The sequence below is a fragment of the Gymnodraco acuticeps genome, unplaced genomic scaffold (assembly GCF_902827175.1).
Source record: "Gymnodraco acuticeps unplaced genomic scaffold, fGymAcu1.1, whole genome shotgun sequence".
In the NCBI taxonomy this organism is placed as follows: Eukaryota; Metazoa; Chordata; class Actinopteri; order Perciformes; family Bathydraconidae; genus Gymnodraco; species Gymnodraco acuticeps.
The window spans coordinates 60861-87179 of NW_022992046.1; the positions used below are offsets into that span (position 1 = coordinate 60861).

The window sequence follows — 26319 nt, forward strand, 5'->3', positions numbered from 1 at the left end:
ATAACTCAATGGAGCTCTAGGAGGAGATTCAGGTGATAAGGTTGGTGGGGGGGGGGGTTACCTTGGTTGGTGATTGGCTAATGGTTACACAAGCCAAAAAATCGTTATGACATCATAAAGTGGCCAAAATCTGATCAGCTCATTTTCAGACAGGTTTTTATAGAAATGGATCAGGACAAAAAGAGAGAGAATCTTTGTTCCTGAAACTTTCAGAATCTCTTTCCACAGAGGGGACACATGTTGATGTAGAAGAGACATGAAGAAGAGGGGACACATGTTGATGTGTAAAATACATGAAAAAGTAGCTTTTGCATAATAGGTGACCTTTAACAAAATCACCTTAGTTTTCGCAACAGTTTCCAAATTAACGGACAAATCGTCGATCTCCATCTTCATCTCACTCTTCTCCTTCTCCAGCTTCTGTTTGATCCTCTGGAGGTTGTTGTTCTGCTCTCCGTGCTCGGCCATGCTGTCCGCCTGCTTCTTGCGCAGCGTGGCGGTGGTGGCCTCGTGGTGCAGCGTGGCCTCCTCCAGGTCCCGCCGCAGCTTGATGAACTCTGCCTCCCGCTTCTTGCTCATCTCGATCTGCAGGGTGGTGGCCCCCCCGGCCTCCTCCAGCCTCTCGCTGATCTCCTCCAGCTCCCTCGAGAGATCGGACCTCTGCTTCTCGATCTTCGCCCGGACAGCTCGCTCGGCCTCGACTTCTTCTTCCAGCTCTTCAATATGAGTCTTCAAATAAAGAAATACAGCATGCATACCATTAGGGTAGTTATCAGTCAAATGAATGCATTACTTTTATGTGAGTTTTATTACATGGAGCTCCTTCATCTTCTTCTGAAGCTGGTTATTAATCGTTTGCTCGTCTGCAATTTTGCTGAGCAGCTGGTTGTTTTCAAACTCTTTTCTGCAAGGAAAAGAAGATATGAGATGTCATCAATCAAATCCAATTATATTTATATACAGCCTGTAGCAGCCAAAATCATAAAGAAATAAAACAGATAATTAACTAAAAATAAAACTGCTGAGGCACCAGTTGGAGAATCTTACACAGGGGTAAATGATACAAGACTGGGCAAGAGTCGTTTTGTTCCTTTTATTTCCATGATCCAATATAATTAAACAAAAGTACAATTAACGGTTTTCCATTATTCCTTTCCTGAAGCCTTACTGTGACGACCCCTCCCCCCTTCTGCCTGTCTGTGCTCCCTGCCTTGCTGTCCTCTGGCAGGTACTGGGAGTGTCATCCTGTTTATGCCCGCCCATCTCGAGGCAGAGCCTCAAGAAGGCATAAAGGCTTGCCCAACTGGAAGGTTCACTCTCTGATTCTGATCCTGGCCTGCTGCAGCAACCTCAGCCTACCACCTGTGTTTGGTTTGATGCACCATCCAACATGCTTACAGCACACTTCCACACATCCACACACTGCTGACACTACTGACAGTCTTATTCTTACATACACAATTACTCGGAGGTATTTTATTTTAAACTGTTAAATAAACATCTGATTGGCATTTAACTCTGTGTGGCCTCCCTCTTTGTTTCCAGCCTTAAGTAAGGTTGTAACACTTACCTATGCGCAAAAATTACCTATGTGGCTTAAGCAACATGTGTGAATGTAGCTTAAGCCAGCATACAATAAAAACTAGGGGCTGACTCAGGCTTGCCTTGAACCAGCCTCTTGTTATAAACTTTATCATGTGTTGCCTTTCATTTAGATGACGCGTTTATCCAACATGAGACTATCATTTCACAGTTTTATTTATTCTAATGGCCAAGGCGCAGTCGTTTTTGAAGAGGAAGGTCTCAAGCATACACTCAAATGTGAGGGTGTCTGCCTCTCAAACACAAACTGGGAGCTGTCAGTTTGAACTCGCTTCTTAATCTTCTCCTCAGATTGTTGTTTGTCATTTTCCAGGTCCATCAGGGATTCTTGAGTAATTTTCAGATCCCCCTCGAGCTTCCTCTTGCCACTCTCCAGGTCCATGCAGACCTTTTTTTCTTGCTCCAGTGAACCCTCCAGCTTTGAAGCAAATTGTACAAAGTTAATTAAGATATCTATTAACACCGTAATTGTATTATTGTCTACAATAACTCACATCATCCACTTGCTGCTCCAGCTTGGCTTTAGCTTTGGTCAGAGAGTTGACTTTGTCTTCCTCTGCCTGAAGATCATCCAGTGCTTGTTGATGAGCCTCCTGAAGTGCTCTCTTCTCTTTGGTCAGTTTGCCAATGTTTTCCTCCTGACCAGCCAGCTCCTCCACCAGGTTTTTAACCTGCAATAGGTAGTATGCATTAAATATGAAGAATAAACATGAATTACGCAGCACTCACATTTCTCCCAATGCCAGAGAATAACAAGTGTGATCATGAAAAATAGGGCTTAGTAAAAGGAATATCAATTTAAAAACAGTCTTGACCACTAATGTATGGCCTTTTGAATTTTGTAAAGGTGAAAAGGTTAAATGTGTACCTTTAATCTAAATGTGGTTGCATCTATAACAAATAATAACTATGTATAATAACAACAAAATAAATAACACACTGTAAAAGATACTTATTAAAAATACAACCTTAATAACATTTTATTTTTAAATAGCTGTATCTGAATGTAGTTTAATGAAACAAATTCATTATTATTACAATGTAAACTCTCTTTGTACCAGTGTTTTGTTGTTGGTGGTTATTTGCAAAAATACAAAGAGATTTATAAAGTGCAACTTGGTAGCTCTGTCTTCACAAAAATCCCATCTGTTGTTCATTGGACAACACCTAAACTCACAGCGATACATTTCTATAGAAATGCAACGTTTTTCAGGGATACTCGGCTCCATATAAGGAGATATTCCATCAAACATTACCAGAGAAATCCCAAACCTTGTTCTCTGTGGCATGTTTCTCCTTCTCCACTTTAGCCAGAGTCGTCTCCAGGTCTTCAATATCCTTCTTGAGTTCAGAGCATTCGTCTTCGAGCTTCCGCTTCTTGGCGGTCAGCTCAGCGTTCATCTCCTCCTCGTCCTCCAGTCTCTCGGTCACCTCTTTGAGTTTGGCCTCCAGCTGGATTTTGCTTTTGATCAAGCCTTCGCATTTCTCCTCTGCATCGCAAATATTTTCTGAGTCCTAGGAAAAATAAAGAATAACGGTTACATTTGATTGTTGAGATGATTTGATGGAGATCAGTGGCTTTTACTTGCGTTGTCACTCACAGATTGTAATTGCAGAAGGAGGTTATTTTTCTCCTGCAAAAGAGAAACCATCTTCTCTTCCAGGTCCTTCCTCTTGGTCTCCGACTTTACAAGGTCATCTTTGTTTTTGACAAAGTCCTCCGTCATGTTCACCATCTCCTTTTCGGTCCCTGCACTCTTTAGAAGCGGCTTGATTTTAAATAACAGCTTCATCCACGGCCAGTGTTTCACATTCATGAACGAGCGCAAGTTAAACTGCAGAATCCAGACGCAGTCTCTGTAAGATAATAGTTTTTAGTCGTTTTGGTTTGATACTATCATTGTAAAAGAGCATTTTATGGTGTTGACCCTACTTTTGAGCAATTAGGTTAGAGATTTGTTTTCTCATGAGATACCCACGACACACTGCTTGAGTCTGGGTCACGAGAGAGACCAGCTTTTCATCTCGCAGCTCCTCCAGAGTGCCGAGTAAGCCCGCTTTAAAGAAGACCTGCAACAATAGAGTGTAGTAATGTCAGACCCGGCGCCAGAACAAATCTAAAGGGAGGGCATATGATTTTCATGGGAGGGCACACAAAACCATCACGTGCTGCGGGCCTGTGGCACACTATATATCAAACAGCAAGGCCAACAGCATTGTGCAAAGACGCACACTTATCGCAAATACATACAAAAATAAATGGCAACATAGAAACCACTTTTGAAACATTGTGTGCGTGGCAGCACAAACACTGGTAAATCACGAGCAAGGCACACTGGTTAAGGATGGCAGCTTCCTCATCGTTGCACTCGGAGAGAAATAGTAGAAACGGAGACGATGAACTGCTGTTAGTTTTATTATGGCATTGTGCATGTCGTGAGAGGTGTATGTTGCTGTGTGGGGAATGCTTTCCATTATTTTGGCCAACTCTGCATCTTTGTACTGCGTATACTCAAATAGCGATAGGAAGAGCCCACTGCCTGACTCGGACATGCTGTGGAGTGAATCGTGGTCACCTCTGAGAGGGAGTTGGTTGACAGCTAAAAAAGCTCCTATAATATCAACGACAGCTGACACGTAATAACGGTTCCGTGCCAGCTGATCTGCACCAAAGTACTAATTTCCTTATTTGTTTCCTTGCGTATCTCTCTCTCTTTCTCCACAAACTCTCACATGAAATGTGTTCTTTTGATGCGGCATGTCTTAGCAGTCCTTCTAGTCTGTAATGCGTGTTTCCAGTCGTAAAAACCTTTGACAATAAAAGCCGCATCAGATGAAGACGTATTTACTTTAAACTGTCTACAGGGGAAACAAAAGGCTGCGTCTGCTTTTAACGAATATTCAAGCCATGGTCTATTGTTGTACCATGCAGCGGCAAAAGTGCACTTCTTTCCTGAAAACAATCTCCCTGGATAACGATCCAGTTTCACCTGGTTGGGTTTATTAACCCCAAGATCATCTGGGGCTGTTGGTCTTTGAGCGGTTGCTGGCCCAATAGTACCTGTTGATGTGCTGCAAGGTAGCGTCTGTAGTGGAGGCACCGGCACGGAGACAGAGGAGGAGGAGGAGGAGGAGGAGGAGGAGGAGGAGGAGGAGGAGGAGGAGGAGGAGGAGGAGGAGGAGGAGGAGGAGGAGGAGGAGGAGGAGGAGGAGGAGGAGGAGGAGGAGGAGGAGGAGGATGATGATGATGATGATGATGCTGGCGGGTGTGGTGTGCAATGCAGGTGGTAATGGTAGGGGCACAAGGAGCTGTGCATCGGAGGACAGCGTTGGTGGCGGCCGCCTTGATGAGTCAAGGCTTGGGCTCGCTAACTCAGCCCCGGGGTTTGCCGAGGTCAAGCTTGTGACATTAAGGCGTACTGCTGCAACGGCAGGTGCAGGGTCGCCAGCAGCTGCATCGGCTGCAGTTCTTTCATCGCTAGGGGTGTAACGGTATCCGTATTCGTCCCGTACCTTCACGGTTCTGATGTCACGGGTTCGGCACATGCAGTCACACGGCGAATACGCCTTTTTTTACGAGTGGGAAAAAAGTCTGTCACTCAGGGCAGTATTACACTATATATAATCCAGGGGGCGGTATTGCGCCTAAAAGCCAGCCGCCCGTAAATAACAAATGAAGAACAAGAACAAAACACAACAAAACGAACACAACATATGAAGAAGAAAAGTTAGTAGCTACGGCGAGTTCACACAACACACAGGAGCTATAAGACCCACCTGCTTCTTTTAAATCAGGTATGTGGGAACATTTCGGGTTCCCTGTGGACTACAACAATGATGGGGTGCGAGTTGTGGATCGGACGAGGACGGTGTGTCGGCGTTGTTCGACAGCGGTGCGGTATGCTAGTGGTAACACGTCAAACATGCTCAAGCACATCCGAGTCAGTCTCAGTCCCCAGCGAGAGGGCTTTCTCGACGGCAGGTGACATAGTTACCGCCAACAGATCTGCCCTCACTACTGACAACGTAGACAAACTCATCTTTTTGAAGAAAAACTTGAAAATAGAGTAAAGCTTGAGTACCTTTATTTAGGCATAATGGCCTCACACACTCACAAGTTAATTACACATGTTAGACATTGCTCCTAAAGGTACAGATTATATTTTGTTTTATATTTATTATTGTATTTATTTTATATTTTGACATCAGGAGATGTTACAGTTGCCTTTTATTGATTGTGATTGAAACACTTTCTTATTATTTATTTTTATATTTTCAAGACATTCTTTTTAGTTGTACAGCTTATTTAACCTCTTAGTTTGACATCAGCCAATATAAATAATATGGCCATCTGAGTGTGTGTGTTACTGTTTGTGGTTTGTTTTTAACTGTGTAATATACAGTTAATGATTCCAAATGTTAGAGTTCCTTATTTTCATACCAAAACTTGCACGACTGTTAAAAATAAATAACAGCAAAAAAAAATTATGCATTTGGGACTTTTCTTTGCTTTTCCTTGTTGTACCGAACCCGTACCGAACCGTGACCCCCAAACCGAGGTATGAACCGAACCGTGACTTCTGTGAACCGTTACACCCCTATTCATCGCTATTTCGTTTTAATAAATCCTTACACCTTTTAAGCCAATTTCTGATGTCCATTTTGTAATTCAAACAGAAATGGGAGTCTACAGAATGCACAATAAACAATAAACAAATCCAGAATAGGCGGCAGAGTGTGACGCTGTGATTGGTCTAAATGTGGACGAATCACAAATCACAACAGACATGCATTTATTTGACGTAGCCTGCAATCTGTTTTAGTTACTATCTGACTATACATCGTAGTATAAAAGTTCACCATTTATTTATAATTTTAAAAAAAACGTGTTTATTGGGGGAGGGCAGGAATGTCAAATGGGAGGGCCTGGCCATGAGTAATGTGCCATCAGTCCATTAAACGCAATGAATAGGCGTCATGCAGAAAACAATATAAGAACCAATGTCCACTTATTTCTGATCCTATCCACCATATATTTTCGTTTTGTCAGAAGAATTCATTGATTTCTTGGACTCACCAATGATTTCCTATTTTTACTCTTATAGTTAACCTGTTAAGCCCTGAGCCTGTTTTTCAGGTCTCAGGCTCGAAAATGACATTCCCAGAACAAATGACCATATCTTCCCTTCTAAAAGGGTTAAATTAATAATCTTTTTTCTCAAAGTAATGATAAACATGTGAGTTGGATGTAGAAAAGTCAGAATCAATATAGATGTTTTTTATTTTAAAGAAAATTATGATTGAACATAGTAAAAAACTGTAAATTATAGTGTCCGTCCAAAAATTCTTTTTTTTATAGTGAAAACTACCCTTGGTAGACTAAAAGCTTTAGGAATCCAAAGTACAACATATAATAAGAACCCTGTATCAAGATTGATGCAAAACAAGTGACATTTGACCTTTTTAGAGAGGTTTATCAAAAAAAACTCCACCTCTGAGGTGATTTGGGTGGAAATGGCCGTTTTTACCGTTTCACTGGAACCCATTGGTCGATTTTGGTGATTGACATCTCTTTTTGACCGTTAGAGCCAATAGAATCGAAGGGGAATTCCCCATACACACACATGGTAAAAAAAAAGGTGGGAGCTTTGCGCATGCAGGTTTGCATCAGAGTGAACCTATCTCTCTCTCTGACATCTGGAAACGGGAAAGCAGGTTTATTTCTTATGGATTATCAGAAATCATTTCAAAGGGACACAGACACATTTGATTAACCCAGGGGTTCCCAAAGTGGGGGTCGCGAGATGATTACATAATTAAAATAGAAAATTAAAAAAAATTAATAAATGTTTTTTATCATTTTTTTTAATCAATTTTTTTTAATTATTAATAATAACGTGTGCATAGACATTTGTCAGGGGCGGACTATCCATCTGTATAATGTCCCTGCAACGAGGCTCCCCCTTTGACAATCCACTAGCGCAGTGTTTCTCAAACTTTTTCCTACCAAGGACCACTTAACCAATAAAAAAACACTCACGGACCACCTAACTCCACAAATATCCAAAAACAATAGGCCTGCTTACCACTCCAACAGTATATAACAACCTAATAATGACAGCTTAACCTTCTCTATATCGCCTCGTTCACACATTAAATCAACAATACAAATACAACTACAGATTATATAAGCATTTAGTTCAAATGCGATTTAAAATGCTCTCAGGTTTTACACCTCTTATGAAATGTAGACTACATTTATGACAGAGTTTATGTCCGAGCCAACAGACTCACAGATCGTTGGCTACTGAGAGATATGCAAAATACACCTCATATGACACAAACCTCCGCTATGGATTTTAAAAATAAAATACAGTAAAACTATGGTCGCAGGCCCAAGTTTAACTCTCTGAGGCATGCATGGTCTGCCTACAAAAAATATATAAAGAAACGTTTATGCAGCCCCAACAACAGCCTCTGATCATCAACAGACTTCATACAATGCTTCATTGGATGCATATATTAGATAATAATCTCTATCTCACTCCTAACATCTAAATCTACTTTCAGCATGGATAAATGTTCATAAAAAACATCCATTGTTTATTTTATACGCTTCTTGAAATCCTAAAAAACACATAATTTTTCTAGAACAGATTACAAATCGCCTGAAAATGGTACAAACAAGTGGCAACATGTTTGACGAAGGTGTTGCGCTGGGCTATACCATGAAAATCGAAAGTGAAATGTAAACTCGCTCCATTGCGGAGATATTCCCGCGAGAGTGCGGAAAATTTAAATTAATTCCCCCCCTGGATTAACCTATGGATTAACTTCAGCAGCGTTTTTATCGTTTTAATGCCATTGAAAACCACTATTGACCAGACAACGACCAAGGTGAGCCATGTTGCTGTTTCAAGCTACCTAGCGCCACATGTTCTGATGCTTCGCGAGTTCTTATCATGGATGATTATTATTACTCTTTTTTTTTTTTTTTTTGTTACTTCCCATTGTAAAGCGTCCTTGGGTTTCGTGAAAGGCGCTATTTAAATTGAAATTATTATTATAATGTATGTATCCATCGATTCTGTGTCATCTCACGATCAGATCGATGGGTTGGACGTGCAGCTACGATAAGTAATAAGGGTGTTATGAGCAGGGCTGCACATAACTGGTGCGCAGGTGCGCATGCGCACCTCGGCCAAAAAAAGAGCACCGGGTCTTTTGAAAAAAGGCGCATTTGCGTACCAACATTGAGAGAGAGGGAGAGAGAAGGGAGAAGAGAAAAGAGAGAAGAGAGAAGAGAGAGAGAAAGATATTTGCGAGTTGCATATGAACTCAGGGCCGGCCCGTCGCCTGGCGTTGATTTTCGCCTAGGGCGCCAGATCTGTGGAGGCGCTGCGCTGGCAGTTCTGGGAGGGAAAAAAAACATTTTTGACTGTTGGTGCTCATCCTAATTTTCAGCCTTGATGTTCAACATTCATAATTAAGTAAATGTAACACCCTTTTCACCCCGGTTACACGTTTCATTTGCCCTGTACGATGGGCGCTGTAAGTGATGAAAATGGGGGATGTTGGCCAGGGGCGGACTGGGACTACAAATCAGCCCGGGACTCTCGACCGACTCACTTCGGTACCGCCGGCCCACCGCGGTACCACAAGTAAATACCGCTAGTAAATTGTCGACGGGGGGTAGACAATTTACTAGCGGTAGACATTAAGGGTAAATAATGTCTACCTCCGGGCCGGTGGACTTGTATTATCACTGGCCCCACCATTGTAACCACTGGCCCGGAGCATTCGTCCAAAAGAAAATCGACTAATAATGAAGAAAATGCACTAACTACATTACTACTTGTACTACAACATTCAGTTATTCCTCATTTTCCTCAATTGTTCATATTTGGTTTATTAAAATAATGATATTGTGGTCATTGTTAAAAAAATGTAGCCTATTATTATTTGTATAATGCACTTTCTGCCTTCCTGTCATTAGGAGTTAGACATGTAATGGCTATGTAATTGATTTGATTAGAACCTTCATTATCCTAAACTGCTGGGACATTTCGCCAATACCTTTATATTGTCTACTCTTCACTTACTTGTCAGCATAGGTCGGCATTGATGTACAGAGCCGACAGAAGACCTTGTTTATATTGGCATCATATTGAGAGGTGCAGTGACGCATCCTAAAACCAGGAAGTAAGCTGCTGGTTCCCACGACAAGGTTTTTGGAAAATAGCTGGAAATAAGGTCTGTGGAAAACAAACCTGTTTGATAAATGCACGTTTTGTTCAGCCGGATAATCTCCACATGTCTACCCTACTTTTATAATTTTCGAATCATAAATCTAATCGATAGATTATAAAAGGGTTTTAGGACGCGTCACTGCAGCCAACTCCATCGATCAAGCTGGCTGAAACTTTCTCTCCCTCTTCTTCTCATACTCCCTGTCACTCTCCTTTAATTCCTCCGGTGACTTTCTTTTATTAGATTGTTTTTTGCTCGGCGCTTGGCCGGTTACCGCTGGTATTAAAAACATTTGGCGAATGGTTAGGTGGCGCGATAGTCTGTAGTGAAGGAGCGCGCTCCCGCTGCGCTCCGCAGCAAACAGCTGTTGCTTTTCACCCAACAACGACAACCGACTCACGGAACGAGCTAGTATTGCTAGTCAAAATACCAATACCACAGGACCATTTTTTTAAAGCAATATTTTTAGTGGCCCGAGCGGGCAAGTGGAAATTACGTTATGCTGGCCCGGGGTGTCTAAATAGTGCTTCCGGGCCAGCGGGCCATTTAATGTCGAGCCCTGCCGGTTACCGGCCGGCCCACATCGTCTGACCGGCCCACTTCAGTACCGGCCCATCGGGATTCGTCCCGAACGTCCCGATGGCCAGTCCGCCCCTGATGTTGGCTTATCTGGCGCCCGCAGCTCACAGCCAAAGTGCGAGTGAGAGAGGGAGTGAGCGAGCGAGGGTGCCGGCGCTGTTGTTATTTGAATCTGGTGCTAGCTGCGGATATAAGAAGAAGATGTTTCTACAATAATGTGGAGGGAGAGTCCTCTCCAGTCAGACCGAGAGACTGATAACTACAGCTCAGTGAGGTAAAGGACTCTTTGAGTGTTTAGATAGTTCACTTTAGTCTAAGTTCAAACGGTTTGGTCACAATTTATGTAAACACATATTTTCAAGGCACTGCACTCCTTTATAATTATTGGGAGAAACAGGTTTGACATCATTCCAATGTATACTATAGGACAGTAACCAAACATATCCTTTTAAAACTGGACTTTTGACCCAAACCCAGCTGTTGACTTGTGGATGCAAGCAGCTAATCGCAGACTCAACCATGGAGAGAAAGAAGTAGGCCTACATCATCAGCAGCGACGTGCAGTCAGGGGAGGCAGAGCCTCACCTGTCATACTCCAATGTAACGGAAAAACAACTAAAGAAAAACTAAATAGTAATAATAATAACATGTCTCCACTGATCTGTGTTGTAAGTGTGATTTATGTACGATTCCAATCGCTTTTTACAGTCAAAATCAGCAAATTGGCCGAGCTCCGCTACAACTCCTATATGAGAGCGATGAGGAGGGGAAAGTGAGGCAGGGACGAGCTCTGCCTCACGTAAGCCCACAGTAACTGGCTGGAGCGCGGGCACTAATGTAGCGCGGGCACTTATTTTGTGAGCGCGCTCAAGCCAGTTACTGTGGGGTGAGGTGAGGCACAGATGAGCTCTGCCTCACCTCAGAATGCGTCACCCCACAGAAACTGGCTGGAAAGTGGACCCTAAGCTAGGGCTGTGCGATTATGGCAAAAATCATAATCACGATTATTTGGGTCAATAATTGATATCACGATTATTTTGACGATTATTCATTGACCATTTATTGAACTTTAAAACAAATAATATTTTACCAATAAACAAGAACAAATATGTTGGAGCGCACTTCCAAAACCATACTAAACATATATTATTAATATGATAAATAAAAATAAATTGGACCAAAATAAATTAAATCAAACATGATGCAGTGCACTGTCACAACCTACTGAAAACTCCTTAACATATAGCCAACATTTTGGTAAAACATATTCAACATATTCCACTCAGGCTGGCCAACCGTCATGGTCCAGAAGTAACAGGAAATAAATGTTGAACTACAATTTAAGACCAAATTAAAAAAATGTAGGCCACCATGGCAAATGCTGGTAGGGCTGCTCATTTCATCTCTTAAAGATTTTTTGCAAGAAACAACAGCCTGTTTACATGGTCTGGTTTCAGAGATGAGCGCAGGCAGGTGACGATATTGCCACCTGTACTGAAGACCCTCAGCCACGCTCCGACACATGTGACGCCGGCCAATCACAAAGCTTTGATGCGTTCAAGTGCATTATTCTGGCACAGGAAGATTATGTTACAGGACATTAACGATAAAACAGAATATTGTTGTTCTATTTTTAGACACATCTCGCGATCGACTGGTTGGGCACCCCTGGGCTAGACCATAGGTCTGTTGTGGTGGCAAAGTAGTCAGCTGAAGCCACATCTCTCTCAACTTCCCCACGGCATTTGTCATATAGTGCAGGCAGCGCAGACCTGCTGAAATAATACCGAGACGGCATCGCGTAACGCTTGTCCAACGTGTTGACAAGTTGCTTAAAGCCCTGGTTGCTAACAGTGCACATATCTTTAGCGATGTGAAATGTAATGGCAAAGTACTTGCAAATAGTGGAAATAGTTTTACCCTTCTTTTTAACGAGTTGCTGCTCTTGTTCTGACATCTTCGCTCTCGCTGAACACTCACAACACATGTCACTCCCACGTGGCCGAGTGGGCTTTTAGGGAGAGGCGAAAGCGCACCCAGCAAAATAATCGTATTTTGTCAATTATGCTGTTTTCATAATCGTCGCAAGCCATAATCGTAATCGCGATTAAAATACGATTAATTGCACAGCCCTACCCTAAGCGCATGCCTGCACCATCTCACTGTAGGTCACCAATGTAATGTTTGTAGATCCCTTTATTACATTTATCCTCGCCATCCATAGTCTCTAAATAACTTATTTCACGTATATATGATATTTAGGCTCGCTGGTCTCATCATACAACGGCAATGAAAAAAGCACCAGGAGAGGCAGCCATAACCTCTGCCGCACTGAAGGGGGCGCACGTGAGCCCACAGGTTCTTGTTGCTACTGTTATTCTACGCAGAGACGGTAGACAAACAACAAACTAGACTTTTTAAACTAGAGGAAGATAAGGAGGACTTTTACAAAAAAGTAATAGTAACTTGTTGTCCAGAAGGAGAGCATGGACTTCATCTTCAAGTCAAGGTAAGACCACAATTGTAATGAACATGGGATCTTACTAAGAAAGAACAATCCAATATTTAGATTTTGGGTATCCTTTTGTTGAACGGTCTGTTTAAAATGAATCGAAGTATCAGACTAAAAAAGCTTTTGAAAATAATCGAACATTTCGATTAAGGTCAAAATATAATATTTGTAAATCTGACTGAAAGAGTCAGTGCCTCACCAGCCATGAACCTCACCGCACGTCACTGATCATCAGCTACCATGTCTGACAGAGAGGAAGACAGTGAGGAGAACAGTCAGGAGGGTAGTGATGACAGCTTGTATTACTGGTCGTGCTAATGTTGTCTTGTGTTCGCCTCTGCATGTGTGTTCTGTGTTCACCTCTGCATGTGTGTTCAGTGCCGTGTGTCTGGCAAATAAAGACCGGTTTATTTATTTCATTTTAAGGATGAGTACCAAGCAACATCTCCAGGTGCTCCTTTGAGAACCAGGGCAAAAAAGTTATGTGCACCCCTGGTTATGAGTGAGTTTCTGTGCAACACCCCGTTAGCATGTTTTGCTCGTGGCTAATTCATAGGCTCAGTGCTATTTTTTATAAGTCGGGGGTGGACCGAACATCCTTTAGGGGGGTCGTCGCCTCCTCTCGGGGGGTCCGGGGGCATGGTCCCCCGGGAAGATTTTTTTTTAAATATTGAAGTTGAAAGCATTAATCTGGTGCACTTTGAGAGCAACATTAACCCTACCTTAATAACACCTTAAAGCGGACAAAAGGCACTGGAGAACACTCATTAACACCCTTTAATGAAGCAAACTAATGCCTTAACTCACTCAAATAGTCGTTTACTTATTAAGGTGAAACGAATGTGCGTAGAGTTTTAAAGGATGCGGATAGTCTCACCTTGATTCTGGCGCATTGCTTATCGTTTTATAGATCTATTCTCATCCACCATCTTTGTTTGTGACGTAAAGAGTGTAAGAGTCACGTTTCTGAATCGGACACTCTGAGTGGATGCAGTCACAGCCAATCGGAGTCTGATTCAGAGGGTTGCCTGTCAGTTCTGTTGTTATGTGTACTGAAACGAGAGCCGGTATAATTCCACGCGCGAAAAGAAAATACAAATTGGAATACGTTATTTTAGTGTCTTAAAATTAGACTGAGGTATGAAGGGTTAACGTTACATCTTAGGATAATGTTTAGTCATGTTCTGTATACATACTAACATATAAGGTATACTTAGTGTGGTTACTCCATGTTTACTAGCTATAACATTAACGTTACATCACTCTTTTTCACTTCTTACTCAGTCAGCCAGAGTGCAGATATCACCATTAGATTAACTAACCTGAAACATCATCCATTTCTTGACTGCTGGTGATGACATTGTTGTCAGCTGCTGATACTGCTGCTGCTGCAGCTTGTGGCGCCTGCTTCGATGACAATAACTTTCTAATATCCATAACTGTATAGGCTATTAGCTTAAAACTCATCAGGCACTAGGAAGGATCACTTATTCTTCAGGGCAGGATACGCAGTACGCAGGCTAACGTCCCACAGTGGCTGCCTCTCTGTTGGACTCCGGTACTGCACATTACTCCCGAGACGTTTTTAAAAAAAATTTACATTTTTTTTTAAGTGAAACATCCGGGGCTTTTCAGAAAACATCCGGGGCTTGAGCCCAAGTAGCCACCCCCTAGCGCCGCCACTGCCTCAGACGCTGTTTCCTGCAGATGACGCGTTTTTCCCCCCGGTATCGGGGGTGCGGTGTAGAAGAGGTTAAAGGTCCCATGTCATGACCAGAGATGGGGTCGTTACTAAGAAAATGTAATATATTACATATTACTTTTTTAAAAAGTAATATATTACACTACTTCGTTACTCTCTACATAAAGTAACTATTTACTTTACTCGTTACTTTACTCGCCGAGCACGTACGAACTGCGCATGCCTGAGTGGCAATAACTCTCCTTACCAGCAGGCAGCGGTAGTGTGTATTAGTAATTCGAAACAGGCAACAACCGGAAGACAGAGAAGAAGAACAGACTACGTGATATAAACAAACAACAAATAGCGTGTGCATTAGCTTTACCTTAGCATGTGTTCTTTGCAGGTGTTTGTTGAGGTTTGACGTGGTGTTTGCAGCAGTGGATAACAGCTTCTGGCCTGGACACAGTTTGCACCTCACCGTCACATTCCTGTCTATTCTTCGGACGAACTCAAAATAATGGGCATACCTCCACCCCTCGAAAGTTATCGCTGACTCAGCCATGTTTATGCAGCACTGCACGTGGAGATGTGGACGCGCAGATTACGTACATATAAACCTGCGGCGGAAACCCCTCTTGTCTGTCAGTGTGATTATGGCTGATTTTCGTAAGTAACGAAATAACGCGTGTCGGGGCAATGTTAGTAACTGTAGTGTGATTACTGAATTATAAAAGTAGCGCGTTACACTACTCCGTTACCGACAAAAGTAATATTATTACCCAACTCTGGTCATGACCATTTCTACTGATCATAATTCCATTGTTGAGGTCTACTAAAATAGATTTATATTGTGCAATTTTCCAAACTCACATTGGTTTCTCATACAGCATCTCTGTATAGTATGTGTATTCACCGGTATTCATTCTCTGTCCTAAACGGCTTGTTGGAGCTCCTGCCCCCCCCCCCCCCCCCTCCCTGTGAGCCCAGTGTGCTCTGATTGGTCGGGACGTTGCGAGGCTCGCTGCTCAGTGAGCTGGCTTACTGGTTTGGTTTCCAGGTCGGCGATACAGCGAGACAGCGCAAAACTCATCCTGAGCACACACACACACACCTGATAACTCACAGCCGAAGTAAAAACTCAAATTTTTAAATCAACACTTAAAACTCACTTTTTCTCTTTGGCTTTTGTTTAATTATCTATTTATTCATTTATTTATTTATTTAGTTATTTATTTATTTATTCATTTAGTTCTTTATTTTAATATTTATAACATAACATAGGATTTCATAAAGTATTTTTAAAATAGTTTATACATTATTCAAATATAGAAATAGTAGATAGGATTACTTAAAATATAGTACCTTATATTTCATCTTTTTTCCCTTTAGACCAGTGCTTCTCAAAGTGTGGTCCGCGGACCACTGGTGGTCCGTGAGCGCCCCCTAGTGGTCCGTGAGTATATTGGTAAAATTTCACATTTTTAATTAATTAATTAATTTAAGTTTTCCGCACTCTCGCGGGAATATCACCGCAATGGAGCGAGCTTAAGTTTCACTTTTGATTGCATGATATAACCCAGATAAACACCTTCATCACACATGTTGCCACTTGTTTGTACAATTTTCAGGCGATTTGTAAAAAACGATGTGTTTTTGGATATTTGTGGAGTTAGGTGGTCCGCGAGAGTTTTGTTATTGGTTAAGTGGTCCTTGGTATGAAAAAGTTTGAGAAACACTGCTTTAGACCCTTGCGGTTTATTCTTAAAAATCCTTACCCTTACACACCCCCCATTTTCTCTCTGCTGGTCTATGGCCTTGTAGAGGGTAACGGGGTACAGAGTCGCTTAGATAAGCAGGGGAGTGCATCTGACGAAGAGATAGGTTGTTGTGCTCCCTATCTCTGTTTCTTATCCTATATCTAATAGAACTGCTCGGGTATTGATAGATTGAGTGGGGAAGTTCATGAGATGTTTCTATAGGGTTATCAAGAATAACTTTTATCCAATGACCTTTTCCCTCTCTGTCTGTGTCTGTGTATTCTCTTGTTCTGATTAACCCAGCCAAATCTTTTTACTTGTTTTGTATCTATATCTACGCCGGGAACCGGAGTCGAGGCTGATCCTCTTGCTGTAGTCCTGTGTCTTGGATCCTCTATCCTGAGTTCTGGATTAAGTCGTGGACTTCGGGTCGTGGCTGAACCTGTCTCTGCGGTCCTGCCTTGGGTCTCGTCATGCTGCTTCCCTGATGGCTTCCACAGGATTGTAGCTGACATCCTCGTGGATTCATCTTCTTATTACAGACACATGCATTTCCTAACATTCGGTCTATATGCTGTAAAATGTATTATCTCTTCGATTTACACACGGCATCTATTGCACGTCTGTCCGTCCGGGGAGAGGGATCCCTCCTCTGTTGCTCTCCCTGAGGTTTCTCTCATTTGTCCCCCTTAAACTGTGGGTTTTCTCTGGAAGTTTTTCCTTGTACGATGTGAGGGTCTAAGGATAGAGGGTGTCGTTTTTCTCATACTGATATTCTAAACAATCTGTGCTGTTGTATTTGCTGTAAAGTGTCTCTACTGTAGGCTATTTTTATTTTATGTACAGCCCTAAGGCTCGACCAAAAATCGTTTATAAATGTGCTATATAAATAAAACTTGATTTGATAAAAACAGTATGTGTGGCTTGATATTGAGCAAGAAAAAGGTTTATAAACGCTGTGAGAATGGGTCTGCGGAGAGCATTTCTCCGTGATCCCAACTCGTCTATTACCAACCAGGGAGCTCTATGCAAGTCAATGGGACTCGCTGTTAGTTGAAAATGTACGCTAAAGGTCCCCCCACTGCGTTTGATAGTGACGCCAAGGGATCCTGGTGTGTGAGGAGCTCCGTGGATTGGTCCATTTTGGTTCCCAGAAGAAACAAATGGAAAAAGAGAAATCTCCAACGAGGTGTTCTGGGGCAGCATAGACAGGTCTTTTCTGTATTAGAGTTTTACTCGCTACAGGGTGTACTTTGAGGTTTTTTGACTCTGCAGACCGTTTACATGCATAAAAACCTTCATAACACACAAGGGGACGGGAAATAACCGGAAAAGCGTGACATGGGAGCTTTAAGAGAAAATGCTGTGGTTGAGAGAAATGTTACCAAAATAAGGGAGACAAAATTTTTTTACAGTCCACAAATTGTTTGTCTAATGTTAACCTTATGACGCATCTGACACATACCTTTGTAGCCCCAAATCTGTACTGAGTGTGGTCCACGTCAATTGAACCAAGAAGCTTCTCAGAAGCCTTCTTTCCGTCAATGAACTGTCCCTCGGGAAAGGCACTGGCATTCAGGATTTTGTATCTGTTCAAAATTGGATAAAATGTATATTTCAGAAACTGTATTTGTTTTCCTTATGTTCTTCTTTCAGGTAGAAATCGATGCTGACCTCTGCTTGAAGTCAGCATAAATGATCCTGCTGGGGAATCCCTTCCTGCAGATCCGGATACCCTCCAGAACGCCGTTACAGCGCAACTGGTGGATGACCAGATGATTGTCCGTGATACCTACAATGAAGTGGACATTACACTAGGAGCATATCTCAATATCATGGATTTCATTTTTCAGTGTACCAAACAACAGCCTTGGAATTTGTGGATATGCAATTTCTTGAAAATCTGTACCTGGTGTTTTAACCTCATTTGGAATCAGGCAACGCACAAAGTGAGGATGGGTGCTCCTCAAGTTGGTCATGAGTTTTCCGAGATTTTCCTACAGTAGATCAATGGTCATTAGATCTTAACCGAACAAGAAAGTTGTATCAGAACAGTGTTTTATAAATGTTGTACCCTGAAAACAGCAGACACCGTCTGAAATGAGCCACCCTTCTTCTTTGCACCTTTCTTTGCAGTTTTGCCGCCAGCATCTCCACCTGATTCTACAAAGAAGACAGAAGATTTTGAAAGCATACGCTTTCACACCAAGTACTTTGCCGTACTTAGTTCCCAGCACTTAGTTCCCCCATGAAACTAAAGAGCAGATCGCGTTCACACCGGAATAAGTCCCTGGGGGTGGATTACGCAAATGAAGCCGCTGACGTCACTTCTTCTTCTTCTTCTTCTTCTGCTTTGGGTTTACTGGCAGGCCGCAAACAACTTCACGGCATATACTGCCACCCGAAGTCCCCGGCCGGAAGTCCCCGGAGTTGGAGACTGGCTTCAGTAGAAGCTGCTGGGACTCCCAGCAGCTTCTACTGAAGCCTTCCGAGTAAATCGCCAGAATGCCGACACCTCCTCATCACTCCACCGTTCTCATGTTTTTTGTTGTGTTGCCATAAGTTAGTCTCTCTCCGTTGGTGCGCTGGGCTAATGCTAATAATGCTAATGCCAGCAAATACAATGGCGGCTTCACAAAACTTTTCAGAGTTTTACGGGGCGTGGTTTGCAATTCGCCCAGCCAATCAGAAATTGGAACTTTTTTCTCCCCAGGAAAGTACATGCTATCTAGCAGGGACTGAAAAGGGGGGAAAAGTTCTCATGAACTAAGTTCTCTTTTTGGTGTGAACGCAAAATCCCTGGAACTAAAAGGGAAAAGTAGCCTATGGGTAAAAGTACTCCGATGTGAAAGCGCCTGTATGAAACCCAGAGGTTGTTAGAGGTGTTGTTCAAATAATTGCCACCTCAGAGTCCCGCTCGTCTTTATTAAGACTTAAGTTTCTGTCTTTCTGCAAATGTTGTACCTGCATCAGTGGCAGAAAACGAAGCATACAAGTAAGACAGCAATTTCATTGATGACTTCTGGTAAAGCTGCACCACAGACTCATTCAGAGGGTCTTTGTTCTTCTCCAGCCAGCCGGTGATGTTGTAGTCCACGGTGCCGGCATAGTGCAGCAGAGTAAAGTGAGCCTCAGGCTTGCCTTTGACAACCTTTGGCTTTTGGAAAGCAATGTTTTTTCCTAGATGCTGGTCGTAGAGTTTGTTCTTAAAAGAAGTGTCTGATGCCTTGGGGAACATACACTCCTCTTCAAGGATGGAGAAGATGCCCATTGGCTGTTGAAGGAACCACAGACATACATTAATCATGGTGTCTAAAGGGAGAAAATGGTATGGTAGAATGGACATAACCATTCAAATTAACTTAGCAGGATGGTTAAAGCGGCCATCTCTATGTATACCGTTGACATTGTGACCGTTGTAGTGGTCATACTCCAGTAAACTATCCCCCCCTACAGATGGCTGCAGACTAACTATGGTGAGGTTTGGAAGTAACAACATAAACAGGCTTTGGAGAAGTAGCTAGCTAGCTAGTAACTAGCAGATCGCTTGCTAGTCAGCTACTGTAGCTTGCTAATTCTTCTATGCTTTGATTCTATTCTGGTTGTAGAAAATGAGTTCCACACTTTTCCCAGTGAGGTGCAACCAAACTTATGTCCTAACTGAGGTGTGTTGTCACCATTACAAATTAACAACAATGGCTATTTGCTTTTGTACTAGTCAGATAACCATAGATCCAGTTCAAGGACAATTCTTATACTTTTCTATATAAATAAATAGATAAACTAATGTGTGTTATATAAATCTTACCCTTTCAATGAGCTCAATGCAGGCCGCCAAGTCCATACCAAAGTCAATGAACTCCCAGTCAATCCCTTCTTTCTTGTACTCCTCTTGTTCCAACACAAACATGTGGTGGTTGAAAAACTGTTGCAGCTTCTCGTTGGTGAAGTTGATGCAGATTTGCTCCATGCTGTTGTACTAAAGACAAGTATTAACACATGACATATCAAAATAAAACTGAGAATCATCACCATCAACTGACCAAAATAAACCTAATTGTCCAAACTCACATCAAATATTTCAAATCCAGCGATGTCCAACACCCCAATGAAGAACTGCCTTGGTTGCTTTGTGTCAAGCATCTCATTGATGCGTATCACCATCCATAAGAACATCTTCTCATAGATAGACTTGGCCAGGGCACCAACTGCATTGGTGACCTACAAAGGAGATTTTGAGGATGAATGTTTTGCCAACACAAAATGTGTATTTTTAGGCAAATTTGGTAATGACCTATTTATCTATATCCTGTATATTGGAACTCTCACAGTACCTGGGGGACTGTCTGGCCTTTGGTGACATATTCATTCCCCACTTTCACTCTGGGGTTGCAAAGACCCTTCAACAGCTCAGCAGAGTTCAGAGCCATGAGGAAAGCCACTTTGTCTGCCACTGAGACAACACATTTTTTGTATTAATACCTGCATGTTTTCCTTATGAACAAATAAACTACTACAACTAAATTGAGAAGTCTTACCCTCGGTGCCGTCGGGCTCCGCCTGCTCCTCCCGCTGCTTTTGCTTGAACTTCATGTTCCCATAGTGCAGCACAGCGCCAGTCAGCTTGTAGATGGACAATTTCTCATCGTGGGTGAAGCCCAACACATCAGTGGCAGTCTGTTAAACAGAGTATTAGGGTGAAAAAAAATGTGTTTATCTTCCTAAATGGCAACCGTCAGAACAGGAAACAGTGTTGACGACTTTTATATGCACTGGCGTATAAAAGTCGTAATTTTAAGCAAGTTTTCTGTATTCTATTAGCTCCTATTTGAGTTGAATAAATACACTTTATGAACTAGCAAATACAGGAGTATGGCACCAGTAAGACTGCCTTGTTAATTAATCAGAAAAACACTATAAACAAACTTATAATCCCTAAAACGGACAGTGTCTTTCTTTTCACTGTTTCAATTATCACCAAATCTGGTTTGGTTTGAAAAGACCCCATAATTTCACAAAGATAATCGCCAATCACCACACTCTAATGTGTAACCATCTGAAAGTGGTAGACAAGAGATAGCTCACATCAGTAGCCACCAGCTCTTCTTTGTCGTCGATGCTGGCCACAGTGATCTGTCCCTGACTGATCATGGGGAAGTCATACGGGTTTGTTGAGATGAGAAGCATTTCTGAACATAGAAACAGAAACTTATTATCATGAATTTATTCAACAAACTGTATCTTAATATGATACAGATATAATGTCCTCAGCATACCTATCAGCTCTGGTTTGTGGCCAGTCATTATCTGATAGAAGATGTGGTAGCTCCTCTCTTCAGTCAACTGGAAAGTCACTCTTGACTTCTCTAGCAAATCTATATTGAATGATATAACACATTATTCTTTTAAAACTAAATAAACAAATGAATAGATAAACAAATAAAGTATAACTTGAAATACACTTGGTATCAATTTGGTATTGGTATTAGTCTCATAATTTTACACACAATTAAAAGCCCTAACTTTACTTATACATTTTAATGAACATTTTTACAGTGGAAAAACAAACTTACAGGTTTCAATATCCGCAGAAGCAAGTTTTCCTGAGGTTCCAAAGTGAATTCTGATGAATTTACCCTATGAAAGATCATACATTCTTCTGTGAAATTGCCCGGGTGAAAGGCTCATAAAAAAGGCTTTGAGATGAAGGCTATTCTTGGATCTACTGTCGCTTGTTTGAAGCTTCCATGTTGAGAGCTGATACTTACAAATCGTGAGGAGTTGTCATTCCTCACAGTCTTGGCATTCCCAAAAGCCTCCAGCAAAGGGTTCGCTGAAATAATTTGATCTTCTAGCGTCCCCTGGAAGACACAGCCACCTTCATCACATTCCCATTCTATTTTTTATTTTCTATGCTTATATCTTGTTGAGGGATTACCTGTATTTTGCTAGATGAGTGCTCTTTCTTGTCGCCTCCAGCCTCTGCGATGGTCGCAAAGTACTGGATGACACGCTTGGTGTTGACAGTCTTCCCTGCACCAGATTCTCCACTATGAATACAGAACAAAAAATCATCCTGTCTATTTTTTATGGACTAAATTATAAAATACATTTGGACTAATACGCAACAGGACTCACGTGATCAGGACAGACTGGTTCTCACGATCTGTTGATGATAAATCTTGTCAGTGACAAAATAACTTAAAGGCCCTGTCATTATGAGCAATGGGATCCTTTATAAACACTGTTATACAGCTGTGAGGGATTTCATTATATCTTTAGTACCACTATGTTAACCCATAAGGACCCACCGTGATGCAGGTGTTACATGACATTTAAATATTCTGGAAAGTTCCTTATACAGCTTTAGCCTTGTCTTTATCTTATGAAGTCCCTAAGTGACACACCCTGAACAGTCTGGTGGGTCATGGGCCAGGTCATGTGATTTTGTGTTCCCATAACAACATGTTGAAGATGTCATTAATTAAAGGTGGGGTATGTAATTTATTTCAGAAACACTTTTTGTTATATTCCATGGAATGCTCTTAACATCCCGATAGCAATGAATATCTTAAGTGCTTTGACAAAAAATACTGTAAAAAGCACGACCAATCATCTGAGCCGGCTCGGCTAAAGTAACTGGATGGCCTACCTGCCTGTCAGCCTTCCATCTGTGCACAAACTTATCTCGTGCCCTCATTGGTCATATGCGCGTTCGTGTGTGTTGGAAGAGCAGCTCTGTAAGGAAGTGGCAGATTTTTTCCGGTTGTGTATTTTCAAATTCTAGCGCACTCGAGCTGGTTTCTCCAAAATGACATACCCCACCTTTAAGTTATAAATAAGAGTTACTTTACTATTAATGCCCAATGTGACATATATGTCACTTTTCAGATCTTTTGCACTATGGGGGGTTACTTGTGTATGTGGTCTATTTAGTCTAAATTATGTTCCCCTAATTTCCCCAAAAGTAGAAATGGGTCTGGCTTCTTATGTTCAACATTAAAGGTCATCATTATGTTATAACAAAGACTCAAAGCTCTGTTATTCTGTGAGAGGCTCAAATATTTCCTCCTTCTTTCTTACCTGTAAGCATATTTTGATATGCATTATCAGAGACAGAGAAAATATGTGGCGGGGCCTCCATGCGCTTCTTCCCTCTGTAGGCCGAGACCACCTTTGGGTCGTACACCGGCAGCCACTTGTAGGGATTTACAGTGACACAGAAGAGCCCAGAGTACGTCTGCAGGTGGAAATAAACAGTGTGTGAGGTAAGAGAGTTCAGAGAATCAAATACAAAATTGTGAAAAAGTCCCTTTCATTACTGACATAAATCATCCAAGCTGCATAACGATCTTTGAGGTTAAACAGCACAGAGGGCTCGTTGAGGTAGGTCATCATGGCCATGTCCTCCATCTTGTCATACTTTGGGGGATTCATAGCATGGCAATCTTCCTCCTTGACTGTTACAATCTGGAAAATAAAGTGAGAAGAGGATATGGAATTATATTTATTGAACAAAAGAGGATATTCCTGCTGCAGAAGCTTTAGATCACATTAAGAAAAGTATCTTTGGCTTCTACAAAGTTCACCATGGTACAGAATGATACATAACACCATTTAAAACATTCAAATATACAGCATACAAAAGTGGAAATGGGCATGTAGCGAAAATGTTGTAAAGCTAAATAACTAACTTTACATTTATCATACAGAAATTCTGATTCAAACAGCAGCTGCCTGGAATGTATGTAAAAAAACACTTCAGCACGCTTTAAAACTGGTTAGCGTAGCAAGAAGATTATATGATTTGTGAAAAATATGCCATGTCTCAGCCTCAACTGGTTTGGAGCTTGACTTCTTTCAATTTTTTTGTTAAAGGTCCTATATTTGAGAAAATTAGATATACATGTCTATTTTGTATCATAATGCTGTTGTAGGTGCTCTATACTGTGAAAGCATGGACATGCTCAATCCATAAAGTAATGCACATAGCTTGTATTCAGAAAATGTGCCTTTAAACAAGCCACTGTAGCAGGATTATTAGGTCTGGGTTGTCCCAATCAGTGCCAAGTAGTATTACAATTTATCCAGTCAAACAATCCCTGCATTTACTGTTATACTTGTTTTACTCTGACCTAGAAAATACAATTGTTTATTGGTTAATAGCTTTATGGTTTTGATTGCAGCCGATCACCACAAGTGTTCTTCATTTTAAAGTGATGTTTGTATTGTATTAGTTAAAACCCATAGTCTGAAGTGTGTTGAAATTTAGCAAAGTATACATTTATATTTAAATTTATTTTTATATAATTGGTTCTCCTGAATCCTGCTAGTTATTTAGCTTTACAACATTTTCCCACACATGGCATATTTTTCACAAATCATATAATCTTCTTGCTACGCTAACCAGTTTTAAAGCTTGCTGAAGTGTTTTTTACATACATTCCAGGCAGCTGCTGTTTAAATTAGAATTTCTGTATGATAAATGTAAAGTTTCAAATGATGTTTGCGAATTAATTCCGTTAGACATGTACCTCGTCAGCTTCAGTTTTCACGGTGACTTGGTCACCTTCTCTGTTCTGGATGACACCCTTGATGTACAGCTGCTTAAGCTCAGGCACAAAGCAGGCTGTTCTGGCATCAAACGGGCGGTTCTGCGCCTCAATTCTCTCCTTCTCAGGTTTGCGGAGAAAGACGGATGCAGGCCCAAATTGGGCCATCTCAGCATCGGAGCTCATGTTGCTACCTGGACATTTAAAAAAAGCAAAAATGAGATATTGCAATCAATTAAATAAACCAAAATAATTATTTATCTAATGTATGTGTTACTTACCGGGTTAACAGGACCCAGTAGAGTTGTATCAGAGCCAACAATGTTGACAGATGCCACAGGGGGAAATTATAGACCAATTGTCAGTGAATGGCAGGATGCTAAGTGAACACCAGCGGGAGGTTGAGTCTCCTTTTATCAAGACGAATGTGCTGCTGAAGAAAACCGGATGCTCCCATGGCACAGGATCTTGTAGTGGTAATAGGAACATTTCTGTGGCGGCAGGTGATAATCCTCAAGCACTATTTTTACATGCCTTTCATACTGTCAAGAACTGTCATTAGCTACTTAACGTCTATGTGTTTACTGACTACTTAGCTTTTTAATGACTGATGAGCTTCTTCATCAATGTGTTTGATGTCAAATTTGGATTTAGTGATGTAAATGTTTCATTGTGTTTATTTATGGGTATACACCAGACGTAACTTAGACGTTAGAATTTGACCTGATGCATCATGACCTTCACCACCTGCTCATTCACCTCCAGGGCACCTTGCTGAGATTAAATGGATCAAAAAGCAGACAGTTGTCAGAACAATGTCGACATAACTTTTAAGGAATGTCTCATGAAGAATGAACTTTTATCCACAAAAATCAGTTATTTATTTTGGGGGAAATCTATTGAATAGTTATTACTATCTAATTAGGGATGATAATTCATCATACACATTATCAAGTTCTGAAGGTTAAGTACCTCACTTCTCTGACATAACATGCAACTCATAATTCTACAAGCAGACACTGCTCATTATTATCACTAGCTCCAGTTGGTCAATGGAACAAAAGGGAACCTTTTTTTCTATTTTAGTAGTGGTTTTCTTAAATTGCATTTTGTATATCCTAAATCTTTAGACTCTCTGTGATCCACTGATATCACTCAAGACACAATTTACTGTAATATATGTATAAGAATAGGGTAATAAATGTTGAAGCTAAATATTTCCTACAAATAGGATTTCTTTATTTTTCATCAAAACAAGAGCCACAAAGAAAAACATGCATCAAGGTTTGAGGATAGCTTAAAACTGTCTACATTATTTTACATTATTTCTATTAAAAATGTTTTCAGTATCCAAAACAAAGAAATTTAAGAAAAAGTTGTTCA

The 26319-nt window shown here is 41.3% G+C and overlaps 1 protein-coding gene across 1 annotated transcript in view; it reads right to left on the reverse strand.

The window, feature by feature from the left end:
* The window catches only part of LOC117536887 (myosin heavy chain, fast skeletal muscle-like), a 41666-nt gene extending 16544 nt beyond the window's left edge, over nucleotides 1-25122 (reverse strand). Inside the window, exons 1-25 of the mRNA XM_034201972.1 lie at nucleotides 24919-25122; nucleotides 23711-23854; nucleotides 23468-23624; nucleotides 22523-22550; nucleotides 22323-22434; nucleotides 22153-22245; nucleotides 21958-22021; nucleotides 21661-21759; nucleotides 21470-21573; nucleotides 20923-21061; nucleotides 20719-20837; nucleotides 20456-20605; nucleotides 20193-20363; nucleotides 19349-19658; nucleotides 18459-18541; nucleotides 18294-18381; nucleotides 18059-18176; nucleotides 17850-17973; nucleotides 3536-3672; nucleotides 3204-3459; nucleotides 2875-3117; nucleotides 2097-2273; nucleotides 1875-2020; nucleotides 814-904; nucleotides 340-729 (exon numbers count right to left, since the gene is read on the reverse strand). Of these exons, the coding sequence (XP_034057863.1) occupies nucleotides 340-729; nucleotides 814-904; nucleotides 1875-2020; nucleotides 2097-2273; nucleotides 2875-3117; nucleotides 3204-3459; nucleotides 3536-3672; nucleotides 17850-17973; nucleotides 18059-18176; nucleotides 18294-18381; nucleotides 18459-18541; nucleotides 19349-19658; nucleotides 20193-20363; nucleotides 20456-20605; nucleotides 20719-20837; nucleotides 20923-21061; nucleotides 21470-21573; nucleotides 21661-21759; nucleotides 21958-22021; nucleotides 22153-22245; nucleotides 22323-22434; nucleotides 22523-22550; nucleotides 23468-23624; nucleotides 23711-23854; nucleotides 24919-25122 (3747 nt within the window). The remainder of the gene's footprint in view (nucleotides 1-339; nucleotides 730-813; nucleotides 905-1874; nucleotides 2021-2096; nucleotides 2274-2874; nucleotides 3118-3203; nucleotides 3460-3535; nucleotides 3673-17849; nucleotides 17974-18058; nucleotides 18177-18293; nucleotides 18382-18458; nucleotides 18542-19348; nucleotides 19659-20192; nucleotides 20364-20455; nucleotides 20606-20718; nucleotides 20838-20922; nucleotides 21062-21469; nucleotides 21574-21660; nucleotides 21760-21957; nucleotides 22022-22152; nucleotides 22246-22322; nucleotides 22435-22522; nucleotides 22551-23467; nucleotides 23625-23710; nucleotides 23855-24918) is intronic.
* Between the last annotated feature and the right edge of the window lie 1197 nt (nucleotides 25123-26319).